At 44.8% G+C, this 21960-nt stretch overlaps 2 protein-coding genes across 6 annotated transcripts in view; one reads left to right on the forward strand and one right to left on the reverse strand.

Annotated features, from left to right (window-relative positions):
• The window catches only part of dock6 (dedicator of cytokinesis 6), a 33871-nt gene extending 12753 nt beyond the window's left edge, over window positions 1–21118 (reverse strand). For 4 of the 5 annotated variants that reach the window (XM_018754710.2, XM_018754709.2, XM_018754714.2 and 1 more), the window contains exons 1-22: window positions 20994–21118; window positions 18824–18911; window positions 18116–18291; window positions 17952–18020; window positions 17703–17826; window positions 14412–14624; window positions 14237–14322; window positions 12869–12935; window positions 12546–12695; window positions 12381–12461; window positions 10597–10753; window positions 10368–10492; window positions 9456–9549; window positions 9184–9346; window positions 6885–7002; window positions 6732–6802; window positions 6496–6634; window positions 4077–4178; window positions 3337–3423; window positions 3014–3245; window positions 2596–2760; window positions 1874–2046 (exon numbers count right to left, since the gene is read on the reverse strand). In XM_018754710.2, the coding sequence (XP_018610226.1) occupies window positions 1874–2046; window positions 2596–2760; window positions 3014–3245; window positions 3337–3423; window positions 4077–4178; window positions 6496–6634; window positions 6732–6802; window positions 6885–7002; window positions 9184–9346; window positions 9456–9549; window positions 10368–10492; window positions 10597–10753; window positions 12381–12461; window positions 12546–12695; window positions 12869–12935; window positions 14237–14322; window positions 14412–14624; window positions 17703–17826; window positions 17952–18020; window positions 18116–18291; window positions 18824–18911; window positions 20994–21040 (2727 nt within the window). In that variant the 5' untranslated portion in view covers window positions 21041–21118. Of the gene's footprint in view, window positions 1–1873; window positions 2047–2595; window positions 2761–3013; window positions 3246–3336; window positions 3424–4076; window positions 4179–6495; window positions 6635–6731; window positions 6803–6884; window positions 7003–9183; window positions 9347–9455; window positions 9550–10367; window positions 10493–10596; window positions 10754–12380; window positions 12462–12545; window positions 12696–12868; window positions 12936–14236; window positions 14323–14411; window positions 14629–17702; window positions 17827–17951; window positions 18021–18115; window positions 18292–18823; window positions 18912–20993 lie in introns of those variants that run through there. The other variant, XM_018754712.2, reaches the window with a different exon arrangement.
• On the forward strand, window positions 7809–9103 carry angptl8 (angiopoietin like 8). Its single transcript, XM_018754715.2, has 3 exons — window positions 7809–8294; window positions 8498–8647; window positions 8738–9103. The coding sequence occupies exons 1-3, from the start codon at window positions 7989–7991 to the stop codon at window positions 8900–8902; spliced, it is 621 nt and encodes a 206-aa protein (XP_018610231.2). The 5' UTR covers window positions 7809–7988; the 3' UTR covers window positions 8903–9103.
• Window positions 21119–21960: the final 842 nt, after the last annotated feature.

Below are 21960 nucleotides of genomic sequence, written 5' to 3' on the forward strand. Positions count from 1 at the left end.
AGAACAGGCACGGAGATCATTTGTCTCACACACACATTGCGAGGAGGCATGGCCAGAGTACAGACAAACTGTCCCAGGAGATTCTCTCAAGGGAAGCAGGACAAGTCAGTATATGTGGTGCAGTCTGTAGCTAATAAAATGTGTGTCTGTGAGTGTGAGAGGGAACCTGCAGGAACTGGCCAACAGCCATACTGTCAGCAAAGAGGAGGCCAGCTAGAGCAGCGTTCAAATGATCCGCTGTGCCTGCAGACTTAGTGCTTCGCAGAAACTGAGCTCAGGACACGCCCACCTTCAGGTACCAAGGGATGTCTGTGTCTGGAGAAGCATCTTTGTCCAATTAAGACAGTCAATACTCAGATTTGTCGAAAAAGAAACACAACAGGAAGAGCTTGAGCCTTCACTTCACAGAGAAAGGAACAAGAAAGGAATAGGAGGAGCCTCATTTATTAGGAAGCCAGGAAGAGTTGAAGCTTTCAAATATATGAAGTCACAAAGAAGCCAGGAAGAGGTAGTTTCTTAAAGTGTTTAATTGGTAAGAACACAGGAAAAGAACATGTCTTAATCTTATTAGGAAGAATGCATTAATAGGTGGTGCCAAGATATGCCTAATTGGAAGAAGACAGGAAAAAGGTACCTTAACCGAGGAAGAAGAGAGGAAGAGGCGCTATCTTAAGGGTCATTAGGAAAATGGGAAGAAGTGGAGCCTTCAAATACATGCAATCTTCGAAGAACACAGGCAGAAAGTCGCGCCTTAAGTGTGCCTACTTAGGAAAAACACAGGAAGTGATGCTGCCTTCAAGTACATGCAGTGCAAAAAGAGACAGGAAAAGATGGGCAATTAACCAAAAACCTGAAAAGGAGGTGAATTAGTTAGGTTCCATAAACAGGTCTTGATATCTTGGAAGCCTAGAACATGGTATGACAACAATATTATGTTTGTGATAGGGTTTTTGATAACAAGGGCCAATTATTTCGTTAATCTGAATTTCTTCAGAAGTATGGAATTTTTACCACAGCTAAAGAATTTGCAACTGTGTTGGATGCTATTCCCAAAGGGCTCTCCCTCCTAACATTAGAAAGCCAAGGTAGTATAAATAACTACCCATATTCAAAAAAGCCATCATAATTGTGTTAATACTTCTGACAAGAAATTTAATAATGCATTCTTGAGATCATTTTGTTGAGAAAATACCATTCCATGGTGTAAATCACAATGGTGTTCACATACACCTGAAAGAACTATGGGCTCTTTCATTGGAAATACTGTCTCAATAATAAAATAAAAGCAGTTTCCTTAAAAATTATCCATCTGATATATAAGAAAAAAAAATATTAACGATTTCAAAAGGACATAGACGATTTGAGACACAAGAAACGCATTTTGACTATTTACAATAAAATGTTCTGGTGAAAAAGAGAAAATTTACTATCAAGAGACCTGAAAGTAAATGTGAATTTCAGAGATAAAGATGTTTTCCTTGTGCTTAAGTGAAATGACATCAAAATTTTTTTTCAATAAATCTATATATAATTTTCAGCAAATATTCACAAATAAAAATTGTCAAATACTAAACGTAACATTACTCTTTTGAAAACTGAATTTGAATAATATGTGAAGACTTTACAATGTACAATGAATAAGAAAGGAAGATGCACTGGTGAGTTGTTCGAATTGTATAACTTGTGTGGAATATACATATAAACCCTGACAGAAACATGTTGAGTTGTATACATGCTTGTTTACAGTTCTGTTCATTATTATGAATGTTTGTTTTGCTATTGAAATTAAAAAAGTGCATTAATTAGGATAAAGACAGGAAGAGGCAGTGTGTGTGTTTGAGGACCCTATCATGAAAGGCTGCTGCATGCTCACCTTGTTCCCAATGATCCTCTGCACCTCCTCATCAGGGGAGGCAGGTGTGGTTGCTAGATCTGGATTAGAGTTGCTTATGCTTTTGGAGCGGGACAGGTTCAAGCTGCTTGGCCGCCCAGTTGCCCGCGACAACGTGGCGTACTGGATGGGCAGCTCATAGGAGGGTGTGCCCACTAGAAGCAACAGGAAGGGAGGAAAGAAAAAAAAAAAAAAAAGTATTGAACTCATATAACCCACCTCCTGTTAAGGTGGAAATGGACAGATGGTCACTATGAAGGCCACAGTCCACACACAGAGTAAATGACAAATTCAGACATGCAAAACTAGACAAATTCAGCACATATCAAAACCCGTAGGCTTCCGCGGTTGGTGTCAAATGACTGGGAGTTTTGTACTTCTGGATTAAACCATGTTGTGTGGGACATTGGTTCCAACGTTTCGGTTCTCTTTTTGGAAGCATCGTCTGGGAGCTGCGACATCTAACCTTTACAAGATGTCGCAGCTCCCAGACGATGCTTCCAACAGGAGAAGCGAAACGTTGGAACCAATGTCCCACACGACGCGGTTTAATCCAGAAGTACAAAACTCCCAGTCAAATTCAGCACAGTTATCTAGTTTAAGCGATTGAGGAGGTCAGTATCAACTCGGTGGAGATGTTTGCCAAAGCAAAGGATACAGTACACTATATCTGCACAGTGTCTATGTGTGGCCAAAGATCTCACTGTTGGGAGGAGGAGCTGGCTCGCTGGTGGGCAGGTGGAAGCAGTAGTGAATGTAGGAGGAGAGAAGGTTGTTGCGTCCATGCTGGTCCTGGTTCCCCTCCAGGTTCTTGTGAATCTGGTTCACTAGAAGAGCCATGGCCTCGAAGGCGGCCCGACCCAGGTTTACTGGCAAGATGGACAAAGACACGTCAGTCACTCAAAAAAACCACCAAAAAACCCAAATATGTTCAACACCATGACAACCAGGAACTACTGTTGTGCCATTCAGCAAAAAATTAAATAAAATGCATTCAAACATCAGACATGCTCATGTGGTCAGCTGGGTAATTTTTACTGGAACAACTTAGGGTAAGTATCTTGCTCAAGGGTATGACAGCAGTAGGTGAAAGGTTATAGCAGCAGGTTATGGAAGACTCACCAATCTGACCAGCAATAACTGGTGGATGCACAATCAGCAGGATGAGTTTGCTGAGCAGCTGGTGTAGGAAGCGCACGCAGGTATCTAACAGCGCTCCCCGTAAGTGGGCCATGCTGGCCTTTAGCTCGGCCTCCACATTGGCCTCGGTAATGATGACGTCCTTGAGGCGGAAGGGGAAGGAGTACTCCTCCAGCACGTAGACCAAAGTGAAGAACTTGTCAAGGTGCGGGTCCTGGAGGAGGGCAAGTGACACAGAAAGAAGGTCAATAAGACAGAAGTCTCTAGAAACTGAAGGAGCGATGGCCAGCGGTAGGCTGTCAGACCTGGGTGTGAACTGAGGATGCAGCTGTCACCTCGACGTTGAACACCCCTTTGTGGTTGTCCACCCACTTCATTCCTGGGAGCTGCACCTGGAATAGGGACATAAGGAGACATAAAGACACAAACACAAAATTACTCTGTACAAGACTTGATCATCCGCTACACCCTAACCAGACTGCTACGCTCTTCCACATCTGCCCACTTGGTGGTCCCACGCACAAAAGGTAAAGCACAAAGGTTCTCGGCTCAGGCTCCGTTGTGGTGGAATGACCTCCCCCTGTCACTCAGAACTGCTGAATCTCTGTCCACATTTTAAAAGGGTCTTAAAACTCACCTCTTCCGGACTCACTTCGCCCACGATCTCTTAAGTTCACGTAATGTGTTCATGCACTATAACTGTGAGATTATGCCTGTTAAACAACGGATAAACCTTTATGCAGCTACTCCTGTAATGTAACGTATATGTTTATATATATTAAAAAAAATTATTACTGGGAAGGTGATTAGGAATCGTCGATATTCGGATGAAGTTTTATGCAGCTACTCATGTGATTACATAGTTTCTTTCCACCATATGAACCAAACTGTATTTTAGAATCACGTGTCTGAATCTATGCCTCTCTTTCTGCTAATGCAATGCACACGTTGTATTTCTCTGAGATGTACGTTGCTTTGGAGAAAAGCATCTGCTAAATGAATAATTGTAAGTGTACTGTGACACTAGAAGGGTCGTGACACTCACGTCAGGAGTCAGGACAGAGTAGCTCGGTGGGGGTTTCTCCACTGAAACAGGAAGACTGAAGGAACCTGTGCGCAGCCGTCCATGTTGCATTAAGGGTATCCACTGTTGAGAGATGTGCCACATTCACAGACACAGAATGATTCAGTAATATGCACCAGTTCCACTTCCACATGCATCTTTCCACTGGTATTGTATATCCTTGTATCACTGATCGCTCCAGGACGATACGGGTACACTGAACATGGTGTAAGAGGCTGATTTAAGTTTGCGTGTGTGTACTTGCATGAGAGAGATATACACACACACACACACACACACACACACACACACACACTTGCCCCTCCAAATTCGCAGGTTTCCATACATATTTGCGAATTTGATTATTCGCGAGTTGGTCTTCAATAATTAAATGAGATTTTTTTTTTTTTTTTTTTTTTTAAACTTTTGGGACCTCACAGAAAGATGCTCGCAGGCTAGAAAATGTAAAGAAACGTTCAGTAATTCAAAAGAGCTCATAATATGCGCATCATATTCGATTTTTATGTATACAACAACGACATGTATACAGTACAAAACTTAGAAAAAGATTTTTTGAGCCTTGCGCCTAATGCGAAAAACTGCAGACACACACACATGGCAAAAATGTAAACTTTAAACGTAAAACCCATGGCCCATGGCATAAAAGCAGGGTGTTATACAGTAGTACGTTATTTTATTGATTATACACAAATTTATTGTACATACAAAAGATATTTTTAAAAGCTCAAGTACGGTAAAGAACTGTGGGATCTACGCGATGTGTCGATGGACGCTGCATATCTTTGCCTCAGCGGCCAGCATCAGTCATCTGTTTGTTTCGCAGTAATCGAAATGGCCATTTCATCCCGCGTTTCTATCAGCAATTTGCAGTGAAATTTGCGCAAGAAACTTCGAACTGTAGTCACGGGACCAAAGCGTAGTGCTCCTAAAACTTGAGGAAGCGATGCCAAGAGGCAGAATAAAGCGAAGACCCTAGGGCACTGGTTCTCAACGAGGGGGTGGGGGTCGCAAATCGTTTCCAAGAAAAGCACAGACAGGTCATCATTTGGTACTCAGTGTATTTTATTGCTTTTCAATTATAATGTGCATAAAAATGAAAAACCTAGAATAATCTATGTAAAAATCTCTTTATTATTTAAAAAAATATAATTAAAAAATAATTATAATTAAAAATATTTTAAAAACGCGTTCCGTCTCCCTCCGCATTTTCTTTCCGAGTTGGAGAGGCGGAGCTTAAGCCCGCCTTTTATGTATGGCTGGCGGTGTAGACGCGAGTCAGAACGTCAGAGATACCAGTCGAATTATAAGTTCATCCCACGCGCTAAAGGGAGTTGTGGCGACGGTCCGTTGTCAGCACCTCCAGCTAAAAAGTCTATAGCTCTTGTTCTCTGCCTTCGTTTTGGTTCACTGTGATGACTGAATGTCCTCAGTTGTCTGACGCCGTAGTTAAAATTGCTGCTTCCATTCGCCTCAACTTATCTGTGCGAGGCCGGGTTTTCAAAATTGACTGCGTTGAGAACAAAATACCGAAATCGCCTGCAGGTGGAGGATGACCTCAGCCTCAGGCTTGCGCTGTCCAACACTGAACCGCGCATTCATTGTGCTTCTTTGTAAAAAAAGAAGCAAGTGCACGTTTCCCACTAATTTATAATGGCATGGCTAGCGAAACGCACCCTACGTCCCAGTTTACATATTACACTACAAATGTTACAAATTACTTCTATATTGTTCAAAAACATTTTTGATACATTAAGGGCGTGTTCCACTATTGTCCTTCATATAGTTTTAAAAGAAAAAAAAAAAACATAAAAAAGTACAAAAAAAACCTTAATTATCTATCTATCTATCGGGCGCGGTGGTGCAGTGGGTTAGACCAGGTCCTGCTCCCTAGTGGGTCTGGGGTTCGACTCCCGCTTGGGGTGCCTTGCGACGGACTCGCGTCCCGTCCTGGGTGTGTTCCCCCCCCCCCAGCCTTATACCCCAGGTTGCCAGGTTAGGCTCCGGCTCCCCGCGACCCTGTATGGGACAAGCGGTTCCAAAAATGTGTGTGTGTGTGTCTATCTAGTCATGGGAGAAGGGGGGTCGTGTCACATAACAGGAGAGGTTGGGGGGGTTGGGGGCTTTAGTTCCAAAAGGTTGAGAACCACTGCCCTAAGGGTCAGAGTATTATTTGCAAACTTTCTGATTCGCAAGGGGGCTGTGCTCCAGCCCCTCACGAATACTGAGGACCAACCGTGTGTGTGTGTGTGTGTGTGTGTGTGTGTGTGTGTGTGTATATATATAGTACATATATGTATATACACACACATATATACTGTCTATAATATATACACATACACAGACACACACACACATACATACAGTATATAAACACACTCACCGTGTACCCTACAGGTGTCTCCAGAGGCGTGTTCTGCTTAGGCTGACAGCTGATGTGGTAGAAGGTGAAGAGCAGATGGTGATTGTCCGTCAGGTTGGCAGGAATTTTCATCTTCACCTCCTCGTAAAACTCCGGGGACCTGGATGAAGGATGAAATTAAAGTGGAAAATTAAGAGACGGGGGGAAAGGGGTCAGAGCCTCGGCACGTGGAGATCAACCCGCGGGGCTGTGCGTACTTGTTGTGGTAGACCACCGGCGTGTATGCCTCCTTGAAGAACTCTGCACAGCTAGACTTCCCAAAGATAACCTGCAAGACAGAAAGTGCAGATTAGATAAGGACCCCCCCTAACCCCTGCAGAGGGAGCTACGCCAACAGCTCATTGACTCACCGGCATCGCCTGGCTAGGGTCTTCCCCTGCCATAAACTGCACCTTAACTGCAATGTTCCTCACAGAGCCCTGGCGGCTGCTGAAATTCAGACACTGTGGGTAGACGTACAGCAGGTTCCTAGGGGAGAGCAAGCAGGCACAATGACCACCGCAACAGACCAGAGAACAGCTGCAGCCACAGCGAACGCCAGAACACGGTGACTCGGCAACTTAAAAACACGACCGTAACTGGAAGTCTTCTCAACATTTGACTTGTTCATAAACTGAAAGGCACTTTTACCGCTGAATCACAATCAGTGAAGGCTTAATTATAGAGACGATGCTCAATGTATTGAAAGGTGGGGTTGCGTAACATTACACAGTAAGTTGGAATAAAAAAATACTTTGTGAGCTTAATCAACTTCAAACTGCGTTATAACTGATGCTAAATTATCGTCAGAAACTCCTATTTCATGCTTATTGTTGAAAGTTGTATAAACAACTCAGAAATTTTATGCAATGTCCTGTAGTTCTGCCTATGCAACCCAGCTAAGATGTCCGTATAAGGGGAAGATTCACCTGTTTGACAGCACATACCACACCCTCTACACATGCTGGAACGTAACTTGATGACACGTGAAGGTCCAAGCACTTCCACAAAGCAAATCGGTGTCCACGTTCAGACCAACACACACACATGCACACTCGAGACAGACGGCCACTGTCACGTAGACAAGAGAACAGCAATCAACACGTTGCGTCCAGACTGCTAAAAATACACACAACAGGGTGTTCAGTAAACTGGAACCTATTTAAGCAATCAGAGTAACACTGTTTGCTTGACAAGATAAAAGTTAGGGTCAAACTGATATGGAGGACAGAAATGACTGTGATTGGCCTCCTGTCCCACAGATCATCCAATGAGCCTTTGGACGTGTGCACACTCCCAGCGCAAGAGACACACACACACAAAAAGGAATCGGACCCGTGAGAGAGACAGCTAAATTCTTAGAGGAAGAATTAAAGTTAAAAGTATCACACGTGGACTGATCTTTTTTTTGGATCTTCAGTTACAAGAAGAGAAAGGAAGACTGTGGTTGGACAGTGTGACCTCTGACCCCGAGGATGAAGGGAGTCCTACATTTGGTGTGCATGGCCGTGTGGGTGAGCAGGGTGGCCAGCGCATCCACAGATTTTGGGCCGGAGGCGCAAGAGAAGCTCGCCTCTGTGGATGACGTCAACGTGCTTATGTATGGCGTGCTGCAGTTCAGCGAGGTCCTCCACAACACCTACGAAAACACGGGAGGTAAAGTTGACCGTATTGCTACCGCCCTGCATCACCAGGAGGGGGAGCTGGCACAACTCCAGAAGGAAGCCAAGGAAGCCTCACACACAGAGGAGCTCATCAGAGACTCCTTGGACGAGCTGCAGGTGAGGGCCGGGAACAGGTCTCGGTACCGACGAAATAATCGACTCGTGACCAAACACATCCAGCAGCGTGCCGAATCACCACCAGCATAGTGGGAAGGTGTTAGAACAGGGGGCCGGGTTCTTCAGGGGTTAGACGCATTGATCCAGCGCTACAGGATGGTGCTTCTGACAACGTACAGCAGCTGAGCGACTCCCCTGTTCAGACTCAGATGGCCGGACTGCAGTCGCAGGCCATACAGCTGAGCGGAGCCCTGAGCAAAGCGGAACAGGAGGAGGCAGAGCTACAGGATCAGGTGACCACTCTGGAGACACACCTCCAGAGAACAGCTCCTGGAAAGATCAGAGCCTTGAAGGTACAGCAAGAACAGATGTGCGAGCATACACACGAATGCACGCGCACGCACACACACAGATGTAATAACGCATGTATAATCTGTGTGTAGGAGCAAGCTCTGCAGAACTCCGGTGCTTTGAACATTCTGATGAAATGGATCCGGGACCAGAACCAAACTCTGGAGGAGCAGAACCAACATCTGACTAAACTACAGGGAATGATGCACAAGAGCACCCCCAGAACAGAGTCCAGTCCACAGCCCCAGAACAAATGAGACCTCTCATGTGAAGTCATGGACAGCACGTTTACTCACTCACTCACTCGCACCGGGTGCAGTCAGCCCTACGACTCACTAAATTACATTCTCTGTAACCTCCATACTCTAAATTCCAAGATGTGCTGTGTTTGTAAAGACCTCCTGTTCTGGCTTCTGGACATAGCAATAAAAGCGCCAACACCGAGTGCACCTACTGTGTCCACAGCGTTTGTGAGATTCACTGAAGCAGGTGTGTGTTGTGTGCAGTTCTGGATTTACGTTCAGCGGGCAGCGCTAACCTGTAGGTGGTGTGGGGCGTGTACACGTAGCGGGTGGGAAACTCGAGCACCTCCTTGGTGGGGCGCACACGCAGATCCGGGTACGGCTTAACATGGAGCAGCTCCGGTGACAGGCAGTAGTGAGGGCTCTCCGGAGCCGGGGAGATGTCGATCTTCAGCTGGGCTGTGGAAGACGAAGAGAAAGAAGCATGAGAAAGAGTGAGTGAGTGAGTGAGCGAGCGAGCGAGTGTGTATGTACGCATGCAGGCAGCTGCGCACATGCGTGCATGCACCTGTGACGGGTCTCAGTCTGCGTAGGAGCGACGAAGGTCTGCGCATGTCGGCGAGGAACTTGTACAGGTCTTCATCGCTTAGGCGGTCCCCTTCCTGGAGTGAGGGCGCACACACACATTCAAACCAGTGCACATACCAAGCATTATTAATGTTATTATTATTATTCATACATTCATTCATCTGACACTATTCTCCAAAACGATTTATAGTTTTAAGCTTCTAACACTGATTTTCCCATTTATATAGAAAGATTTTACTACAATTTTACTGCATCATTTCAGTGTAAATACCTTCATCCGGGGTACTGCAGTCAGGGGTGAGATGTGAACCCAGGACCTCAACACTGCAAGGTGATAACCCTAAGCACTATGCCACCTGCTAACGAACTATTTTACTGAAATGTTGATGCATTAAAAGTAGATCTGTAGGTTGGCATCTGTAGGCAGTTTAATACACTGTAATCGTAATAAGTATTGCTTTTTATTTTATTCATTTACTGTTTTTGTCACTTATTATTCATCTACTTCTATAAGTAACCCTGCAATGGAATGGCATCCTGTCCAGGGTGTACCCCCTTCAGGCTTAATTCTTGGATAGGATCTGGATCACCGCGGCCCTGCTCAGAGCAAGTGGTTGCTGAAACTGGTGGGGGGATTGACTTTTATTATTTTTATTTATTCATTTATATGACAATTTTCTCTGAAGTAAAATTTTTAAGCTACTGAAAATGATTTAGCCATTCATAGAGCTGGGTAATTTTTACTGTAAGAATTCGAGCTAAGTACCTTGATCCAGGGCTTGAGCAGAAGGCTCTAACCACTGCTCCCCCTGCTGTCCCAACATACAAAGACAGACAGACAGACAGACAGACAGACAGACAGACAGACAGACAGACAGACAGACAGACAGACCTGTTTGAAGAAGTTGGTGACAGTCAAGGTGGCGGGGCGGAAGTTGGTGAAGTTGCACATCTCCTCGCCAACACTCATGCGCTCGAACGTCTTCTTCTTCCTTTCGTTCCACGTACCCTTCCTCTCTAGACAGGAAGATGACCGTGAGGAATTGACACACAGCATCACCATCACCAAAGCTTATTACTCTAAACAGAATATACCCGTCCCCGAGGGGCGGTGTTTCTACCGGAGTCCGAGTCGGAGTCAGCACGGTCCAATCCGCCGACACTGCTGACAATGTTGAGGAGATGGATAGCAGTCCAGGCAAAGGGCATGCGGTAGCGGCCGAGTCGAACACACGACTGCTCCGCTGTAGACCGCAGCTTCTCCAGCTTCTCCTTGTTCTGAAGGTCATGGAGGCCAGGGAGAGGTAGCCAGTGGTTTAATGAAAGCAAGTGCAGTTCATCCTTGTATGACTGGACTAATATGGGGGGGAAGCTGGTCTTTCCAGCATATCATATGCATTTATTTTTTTTCCCCCCTTTTAACAATTGAAGATAACAGTAAATGTCAGTGATTTTTTTAATCTGCTTAACCTAACTAACCACACACACAACCACTTGTCCTGAGCGGGGTTGCGGCCAGTCGGAGCCTAACCCGGCAACAGGGGGCGCAAGGCTGAAGAGGGAGGGGACACACCCCGGACAGGATGCCAGTCCGCCGCAAGGCGCCCCAAGCAGGACTCGCACCCCAGACCCACCGCAGAGCAGGCCCCAGCCAAACCAGCTGCGCCACTGTGCCACCGCGCACTCCTCCCTACCTAACCACTCGGGAGAAAAATTACTAATGACCACAGTGCCATCATGATACAGTGTTTATAACACATCCTTGCCATATCTGCATTTATGATAAAAAATTTTAATAATTAGAAGTTTTATGCAAATAAATCACTTCAAATAATGAAATGGTGATTTTAACAGTATCTGTTCTACTTTGTTGATGTTTTCTCATTTTTCTTTTTTTTGAAAATTCGAGAAAATAGCTTTAAAAAAATACTATGATGCATAGGACTATCCTCTTGTTATAAAATGCAGTCATCTGAGGTCTAGTCGAGCATGGATGAACTATAAAATCTGGTCCTCACTTCATCTTATGGCCTCCGGGTACCCAAGGTGATCATCCACTGACCCTTGGGGGTCTTGGAGAATTCTAAGGGTCACACATGGGTTTCAAAAACAATATGTGGGACATGATGCAACATCAGACCCCCATCAGCAAGCAATTATCATGACCAAATCAGGCCAAAGCAGGCGTGCAGAAAATGCCAAAGTGACATAAAGGTACATGCACAACAAAAACTGAGTCAAGCCTTGACAGAACACATAAGTGCCTGTCTCCTCTGAGCACTAGAATGTGTCCAGGCAGAACACACAGCACATGGAGAGCGATAAGCCGTGGTAAAACTCATGTCTTAACTGGATAAAATGTCATGCCTGGTGTTTGCTCACACATCACGCTCTATTCAGACAGCATGCAAAGAGCACGGACCGTGACCAATTTCAGGGATTGTCAGGAAGATGCTCAGAATGACAACCTGTGCAACTCTCAATGACCAAATTCATAAAAATATGGACCCATGTCTGCAGTAATGCTTGTCAGCTCATGAAGGTCACCAGGTCCAGAAAAAAACACTAGTAGTGTAGTAGTTAGAGCGACTGCCTTTGGACCCAAAGGTTGCAGGTTCGAGCCTCACCTCCAGCTGTGGTACCCTTGAGCAAAGTACTTACTCTGAATTGCTCCAGTAAAATTACCCAGCTGTATAAATGGGTAAATAATTGTAACCTTAACATTGTAAGTCACTTTGGAGAAAAGCATCAGCTAAATGAATAAATGTAAATGTACTACACAAAATGGGCAAACAAAAGCTTTCAGCCCTGGCATCCAACACCATTCTGCCCAACCTCTTTGGAGGAAGACAAAGAATTTCACCCCTGCAGTCCCTCTGCTCGCCAATAGAGGAAGGGCAATTACCTTGGTAGAGTCGGACTCCTTCATGACCATGTAGGGCTCGCAGCATTCCCCAATATCGCCCTGCTGCAGCACCTTTTCCAGCTGAAACGCACATACAGATGATAGAGGTGTGATCAACCGCCGTTCAATGTTACCCCTCTGTGGGTTCCACCTACCGGATCGCACCTTAATGACCAGGAAGATGTCCGGGGACGGGAAAGTGATGGAGAAGATGGCAGAGCGCGCAAGGGTGGAGATAGCCATGTGGGGGGTGTGTGGTCGCAGAAGCCCTTTCATCTGTTCCGAGTTGAGGTCAAAATGGAAATTCTCTGAGATCTGAGCAAAGAAAAGATTTCTATTCATTATTCCTGGAGGAGCAGTGCGTTTACAAATCAGCAACGTACTTCAAGTCCACGGATCTCCCTCGCCGACGCATACACACATCAATGCAACACTTGAATGAAAAGCCCTCGTATATGAAAATATAGCTTTACAAGGAGGAGTGATACCTTTTTCTTTTCCTTGGCATCGTACAGAGCCAGAATTCCAAAAATGGGTTCAATTTCTATCTCAAACCTGTGAGAATGACAAACAGAAGGAGAGCCTATGAGATGAACAATTATGACAGAAATGCAGTGTTTTGGGGGGAAGGGTTCTTTGACATGTTACGCAAGGCCCATTGTGTTGACATTCAAGTTGCGGATTGTCAAAGAAGAACTTTATTTATTTCAAAATATTATCTATTTACGTTCTATTTCCAAATATTTGTTTGTTGCAGAGCAAACACCACCTGTGTGTTTCTGTGTCCGTCCAGCCAATAGTTGGCAGCAGAACGCATCCAAACAATAGGAGTGTGGGACCGCCTACATTCACATGTTTATGGGAAAAGTCACTGCTGAACGTTGAAAAGCCATTTGTGGAAACAAAACATTTTTATGTTTAGTAAGTTTAAATTAGCTTTCATTTGAATATAGCTGAAAGTTAATAGAAAGTCTTATATATAGTCTGGGGGTGCGGTGGTGCAGTGGGTTGGACCGGGTCCTGCTCTCCGGTGGGTCTGGGGTTCGAGTCCCACTTGGGGTGCCTTGCGATGGACTGGCGTCCCATCCTGGGTGTGTCTCCTCCCCCTCCAGCCTTACGCCCTGTGTTACCGGGTTGGGCTCCGGCTCCCCGCAACCCCGTATGGGACAAGGGGTTCAGATAATGTGTTTGTGTGTGTGTGTATATATGGTCTTACATATCATTTAAATTTATTATAGCTACAGTAGAGACATACAGAACCTCTCTATTACTATGTTTTAATTTATCATATAAAGTCACAGGTTCTGTACACCCTAAAATTTTCATTTATATTAAATATTTTAATTAAATGCTTCACATTTACAACCATTCCTATGTTAATTCAGAGACTTTTACAGAATCTGTTTATTATTATGCCATAATTTATCATATACATAAGTTTAACAAAGTGTCCACAAGCTGATGTTGAATGTGTTGTTTCAAGTTAATAAAAGTCCTGTGACACACTGACATCCAGTCCATGGTATTTGCTGCCTCACACCTTATCTTTCCAGGATTAAGAACGAACCACAGTTACTCTGCAGAGGACGAGCAGTCAATGAAAATGGAATAAATACATAAATGCTATCATAATGAATTAAGAATTTGTTATAAGGCTATCTGAGGTTTTTACAGTACCTTTCCTGAGGGATGTCCGTATAAGTAAGCTTGTACTGGCTGTAACAGTGATTGGATTTATGAACAAATCAACTTACAAACAGGTCCTAGGTGTTTTTGGAAGTTGTACATCTAGTGTATTGTTACAATGATCTCGCTCACACAGACAATATCTACACCATCATCATGCCATGACTTACTTCAGGGAAAGGCACTTGACCATGATCCTCTGGCCAGAATGCTCCCTGGGAACCTCTGGGATGGTGCTTCGCTCTACAGCTTCATCCTGGAAAAAGGTCAAGAGGGCATCATATCAATTTAAGCACATCCACACAGACAAAGGAGACACACACAGGCAAACAGAAACTAACAGACCTCATCAGGAGCTGGGAACAGTCCCAGGAGATCAGGGTGGCGCCCCTGCTGGCGAGCCTCAGCATTGCAGCGATCCATGTCCTCAGCCATTGTGCGCTCCAGCACCATTGGCAGCAGGGAGTCTGGGGAGGAGTTCTTCAAGTCAAAGATACTGGAAGCCCAGCTGCCCCGAGGGGTGTCATCCATGGAGACAGAACGCCGCTTTGAGTCATCCTGACTCCAGTGAGCAGGGGAGGGGTGCAAGGACAGAAGATCAGAATATTCACACTTTTCATTTTCACACTGCTAGTAACTCTAGTAACTGTGTTGGCCCATTAGCTCAGCCTTACGTCGTTTCAAATCTGCATGTAGCAATACAAGAAGTCACGTTAACTACTTTAAGATTATGACGTAGTGATGCGCAGTATACGCTACATACATATTATATTAAAAAAAAAATGTACTGGATGCTTCCGTTATGAAGACTTCAGTTACAGATTAGCAAACATTTTTCAGTTTGTTTATTGTGAATTTTATTTTCTTTTTTCCCCATTTTTAAAAATTTGTAGCTGAGCCTATGTCACTTGCATTGCTGCACGCAACCAACAGTTGCCAGAAAAGAGCAATTCAATTCCTTGCCAAAGCTCACGTCTGGTGTTCTAGAGTGTCAGTGATCAATAATGGAACGAGCACAATCGACGTGTCTACAGGATAAAACCCACACTCTGCATTAAATAGTGTGTGGAGACAATGTTTTGTATTTTCAGTTAGTTTCAATATTAATTTAGTTTACGTTAGTAAAATTTTTTAAAAGTTAAAGCATTTTATATTTATTAGAATTATCTGACTTGATTTCAGCGTTGAAGTTTAAGATAGTAAGTCATCCATTGGGTACCCTGTGCAAGGCTCTGGATACCATAGAAGATGATACTTTCACTAGAAGATGAAATTGTAAGAAAAATTATCTAAGGATTTATTTAATTCATTACAGCTTTATCTGATTTTTTTTTTTTTTTTTTAAAACATATCCTAACCCATGAACACATTGAGGGCACCTGTATCATTGAGCTGTTATTGATTGTTTGTAACTGGATTGTTTGTAACTGGATTGGTTCATAAGTCCAGACTTCCAGTTCCTCCTGTGTTCATAGTATAAATTCAGTTCAAGCATTTTGGGAACTGGGAAACAGTCACTGACACAAAGAACACAGCAACTGAGAGTTTCAGAAGTAGAAAACAAAACTGACAGAGAGCAGCAAAAGTCTGAATCACGCCAAGACAAAAACAGCGCAAAAACCAGTCGGACGGGAAAGTTGGCAGAGGAGAGCACAGACACCACATGCCATGAAACACGACACTCATCGCTGAGGATAGGGAACGCATGATAACACGCGACCAGGAAACAGGAGAAGTGACAAACACTGCATTAACGAACAAAAAAAAAAAAAAAACTTGCAGCACCCCAACAACAAGCAACAGTTTCGTGCAAGACGTTTTTATTAACTCATATTTCCACGTTTCTTTATACATTTTTAATAGCGCGGCCACGAACACGCACACACACGTATACAGCCTCTCGGTACTCCTAGAAAAGTTCTACCCATGTTTGGTATACGGACCAACCGGTACTTTTTCCTGGGTTTTCAGGAAGATTTTTCCCCAATTATCCAGAATCCAAGAGCTAATAAGGCATAGACTTTTCAACAATGTATGATAAGCTAATCTTAATTTTACACTGTTTTCAAGTTAATTTTTTCTGAGAAACGTCGTCTTTTTTAAAAAATATTTTCGTTCGCATACCTCTTTACATTTAGCAGGGGTCTTAAAACTCACCTGTCTGACTCACTTCTCTCCTGATCGCGTAAGTGCTTGATAAACGTGTATGCGTTTAAGTTGTGGATTTTTAATAATTTATTTAATAACTGAAAAGCCTATATTCAGGTACTTGTGCAATGTATACTGGTTTATGCTGTGGTATGTGAGAAATTGGCTGTACTTAAGAACCATGTGTCTATATCCAATCCAGGTCTCTCCTTTTTTGTTGGTGCAATGCACTTCTTACATTGTTCTCTGAGATGTACGTAGCTTGAGAAAAGTGTCTGTTAAATCAATAAATGTAAACATACTGTATGTGTCTTCTGTATGTTTTTGTACTTAGTGTACAGTAAGTCAGTAAAAAAATTAAATTTCTGCCCTTGTTCAGCCTTTGTTAATTTCCTTTTTGATTGTTTAATATCTTGCCATCCTAACATTTGATTACTATTTCTAAGTGTGTGGAGGGAATATTATTTTATATATATAATATATACACACACACACACACACACACACACACACACACACACCCCCCCCCCCAATACTCAATATAAATGACTTATCATAAAACATCAATAGTGCCCAGATCTTCCTGAGAACCCTGATACCCATAAAGGCACAGTAAGGGGCTCACAAATCAATGCACAATGATGGACAGGAAAATAACTTGGAAACAGAAACAAATGAATGAAACACTGTAAAAAGCAGCTGATAATACAAATTAAATAAGAATTTTAAAAAAAAAAAAAACTTTGAAATGAACAGTTACATTGGAACCCAAAGGGAGCTGTTTTAAAAAAAAAAAAACAAAATTCCATTCCATTTAGTTAAATTTAATCGAAAGTGGCTAAGTTCTTACAAAAAGCCACAGGATCTGTACACTGTAAAACTGTTTTTTTTTTTTTTTTTTTTTTTTAAATACAAAATGTTTTAAATCTTTACTGATTTTTCCATCATTAATAACCCCTTGTCCAAGTCATGGCTGTGGTGGTTCAGAGACTATCCCAGGGACACAGAGCGTGAGGCAGGGTACACCCTGAATGGGGGGCCAGTCCATCAGAGGGTAATCACATTCACTCACATACATACACACACTCACAAAAAGCAATTTAGTCACCAGTTCATCTGAAACATGTTTTTGCACTGTGAAAGGAACCCACAACACCATGGGGACAAAGTGCAAACTGTGCACAAAATGATCCAGATTCAAAACCACAGCACAGCACCTGATGGGCACCGGTGCTACCCGCTGTGCCCCTCCGTATTACAGATTTTTTTTATTTAATTCTAATTGTTGACTCTTACGTGGTGCACAAACACATGCCATGAACAGCTGCTACAGGCCCTGATGGCCCAAGACCCATCATGCTAAATGACCCTTTTCTGCCAGGGTCCTGTTCCAGTGTGATATTAAAAATGCTCAAGTTCAAACTGAGTGAACAAACCATTATCACCAACCCCAGGATAAGGCAGCCCAGCTGAGAAGCAGACCGTTACCTGGTCGTCATGGCGATCGACTGCTACGGTGTCCAGCTCGAAGGTCTGCTTCACAAGACCGCGCTGCCTCTCCCTCAGCCGCTCAGGGGTGTGGGCAGTGTGGGACATACTGAAGTTCTGGTACCTGCCATCATCATCATCATTAGTCATCACCATCATCATTAATCATCACAGCCACTCACTTGTTATGGGGTAGACTAGGGGAAAGAGAGTAAGCGCTGCAGGGGGCAGGGCAGGGCAGTTGCTCACTTTCTGCGAATGATGAGCCAGTCATCCGTGTAGACACCAAGGGCATCCCTCACTCTAGGGTCCAGGGTGCTGCACACACACATAGGAGACAGCCGTGAGATACCCCAGCGTGACACACACACGTGTGCGCACGTGCCAGCGGAACGGTAAGTGCGGCCGCTCACTCCTCCTCGGGCAGTGCTGGTTCCAGTGTAATACACTCTCTCTCCTGTAGCAGGAGCTCCAGGTCATCAGCAGGAAACTCCATCAGCTGCCGCAGGGGGCCAGGCTCAGTGGTGGGGGCGTGGCTACTCACATACTCCTCAAAGTCCACGGGTTCCACCACCTCTGTCAGGGGCACCTGACACACAGAGAGAGAGAGAGAGAGAGAGAGAGAGAGCGAAGTCTATCATAACAAGGCTGATGGATGCTTTCTGGACTAAAATTAATACTGTGAGAGACTGAACTAGCCTAGTGTACATAGTTTCATATACAGGATTGTGATATATTGTAATTATTCTTAACATTTCACATCCGTGAAATACAAGTGAGATTTTTAGATTTACATTTCAAGTACGACAGAACGGAGTTTAATGTTGTTTGTTATATGGTTACTGAAACGTGTATGAATTTAAGTTTCATTGTGAAGTACAGAAAGTGTGTTTTTTTTTTTTTTTTTTTTTTTTTTTTGTGTTTATTGTATTTTGATGGGTTTTAAATGCTTTGTTTTTTAAAATCAAGGAAAAAATAATGTTATGTAGAGACTTTCACACGAGCTGAGTTACTGCTGCTGTGAGCGACACACAGACTCAAACACACACCCTTTCCCTTACTCTTTTTCTCTCTCCCACACACACACACACACACACACACACACACACACACACACACACCTGCTGAAGGGTCCCGGCACGTTTCTTGGAAAGCTGAGGGGAGCCATACTCCCGGGACACCTGCTTTCTGACTTCAGCAGCCACGGTCCTGAGGGTGGGAGGAGGAGATGTCACACATGTCACACCCTACCGCCTTACACACACAGATCCACACCTGTTTGTGTCATGTGACCGAAGAGCGTCAGGTCTGCACGAGAGCATTGATGCCAAAACCAAACTGTATCTTTGTATATCTAAAATGACCCTTTCGGTCAAACTTTCTGGAAGAACAGGACCTTCACACAACTTCACTGGCTGCTGAAACAAAGTGTACAATCATAAGGCTTAAGTACAACACAAAATGATATGTTATATATGTGACAGCTACATGTTTGTGTTTCGGGTGGGTTCTGGAATGAGGACAACTGGTGCTGAAGAGGACTGGGTCATGTCACATGATCTAGTTTGGCCCCGCCCCTAGCTTCCCATAGCAAAATGGCCAGATGTGGTCAAACCGTGAATGCTACACCAAACCAAGTCTCCATACCAACATTCTTCTAGCTGCAGCTGCTCCCTGAAATGCACACACACACACACACACGCAGCTGCTGGGACTGCATCTTGTACCCTTGCAGACCCTGACAACAAACACCCCTATCAATCCTCAGCCCAGCTGGGACACGAATGCCAGCACTCCTTTGCATAACCACGGCATGAATGTGTGCCACGAACACCAAAATCTCAGATTCTGTGTGTTTGCACGCGTGTGTGTGTCCATCCTCCCACCCTGCCAAACAGGAAAATGGACGTGGACAAGCTATTCCCCAAGCACCCACCCACCCCACCCCTTCCTGTATCCTGTACGTAGACAATAGACGCAAACTGCATGAGGGTGGGTGGGGGGACGTGTGTGTGTGTGTGTGTGAGAGAGAGACAGATCGCATAACACACTGCCAACATGATGGTTACTTTTTATCTCCGCTTCTGCATTACGAGATCTTCATCGTTTTTCCGTCCTGCTGCAGAATCTCCTCTACGGTACCTGCATGAAACCTGCAGAGGAACGGGCACCTCAGATCTCCCCCTTCCCCAGGGTGTTGGGTCTGGGTTTGACACTGCACCCCTACAGTCCACAAAGGTCCAGCACCCCTGACCTGCCTGCCTGCCTCCTGAAGACATTACATTTATTTTTTTGAGCAGATGCTTTTGTCCAAAGCGACTTCCAATGAACTCTCTGTAGTGTTATCAGCCCACACACCTTATTCACCATGGTGACTTACACTGCTAGATACACTACTTACACTGGGTCACTCATCCATACGTCAGTGAAACACACTCTGTCACACACTATGGGTGAACCTGAACAGCATGTCTTTGGAGTGTGGGAGGAAACCAGAGCACCCAGAGTAAACCCACACAAACACGGGGAGAACATGCAAACCCCACACAGACTGAGCGGGGATCGAACCCATGTCCTCTCACACCACCCAGGCGCCGTGAGACAGCAGCAGCAGTGCTGCTCGCTGTGCCACCGAGCTGCCCACCTCAGGACCACCTCAACCCCCCAAGAACTTGCAGGGGTAGGGCTTAGAACCTCCAGTCCAATTGATTATGGGGGGAGGGGTGCACAGCAGTCAGAACGCGAGAGACTGTAGGTCATTTCACAGGACGCACTTCCACTTCCCTCCTCCTGCTCCTCTTTTCACTTTCTATACAAATACTAGCATAACCCGAAATAACAACTTCACTAGTCACACTACCCATGAAGAAATACAGATCGTGTGGTGTGTGTGTGTGTGTGCGCGGACGAGGAAGGCAGAGTATCTACAGAAACTTTGATTTATTCGAATTTCAATTCAGGAAAACACTAAAACAGCACGCGCCGCTGCCGGCGCGCTCACACCGGTGCCCAGGCGCGCTCCCGAACGCGAAAAAATTCGGGATCTGTCAGAAACAGGCGGGTCTTGCGGCGACCTGGCGCACGCAACCGCGCCGCCAACTGCGGTGGGAGCTGTCAGAGGGGCCATCGCCGCCCCTGAGGCCAGAACAAAGGGCCGCAGCCCCGACCGCACGCACGCGCAGTCCTGCGATCACCGTCACCTGTGCCTTGGTTGGTACAGATCCGATAGCACCCTCCAGCACGTGAAGATTACAGTAAAGAAAAAGCGGCGGGAAGAGAACGGGCTCGTACCTGTTAATTTTGTGCGCAAACGCCCTGCGTTCGCCGGCCGCCGCCATCCCGCGTCCCTCACCCCGAACCCGCGCCCGTCCTTCCCTCTCTCTCTTTTAGGATCCTTTCAGTATCCTCCACCCCCCGCGCTGTTATTGTCCTGCTGGGAAAGCGCGTTTCCTGGAGGCGATCCGTCCGCACAGTGCTGCCACCTGGCGGCGGGGAGCCGCACTGCAGCGCGTCGACGTTCCGCCGGGGAACCTATTCGGTGAGCTCGTCGTCGGCAGTGTTGTGTGTAATGTCGAGGATTGTAATGTGCGCGCACGCGCACACACACACTCACACGCCCTGGTGGAATAACACGGTGAAGTGTAATTTAAAACCATTAACATATTAGAAAATAAACGTTAATGACAAAAGACCAGCGATGACCAATGCGTCGATAATTTCATATACAAAAATCCCATCTTTCAGTGGTGTTTTAATTTGACAAGAGCTGATATTCATATATTGTTGTCCAAAAATCTATTTCTGGAGATGTTCGGACAAAAATTGAAATAATAATCTGGTTATATACTGCATTATTTCCATAAAGATGTTTTACTATTACACATTTCTCTGTACAATTTTTTAACGCCGTATTACTTTTCCAGAAGCTATCCAGGCTATGTATACCCAAGGACACAATCTAACGGTTCCTGTTTTGGAATTTAAAACTACATATTTTGTCGACGCCTTAACCACACCACGTGATTATGCCCGGAAGCTGGAAAACACCTGATCTTTTGTCAGTCATGCTTAACAGGTAAGAGAAACCCAGGTGGATATTGGGTCAGCCAATCACCACTAGACACTCTTGGGTCTCAGCCAATCGCAAATGGCCGAGGGGAAGGGATTTCCATTATGATAAGGTCCTCTGCAGTATTAAAATAGTTGAAATTTCTGCTTAACATGGGCTCTGTTGTGTCTTTGGCGGCGGCGTTTTACA

The sequence above is a fragment of the Scleropages formosus genome, chromosome 8, assembly GCF_900964775.1.
Source record: "Scleropages formosus chromosome 8, fSclFor1.1, whole genome shotgun sequence".
NCBI lineage: Eukaryota > Metazoa > Chordata > Actinopteri > Osteoglossiformes > Osteoglossidae > Scleropages > Scleropages formosus.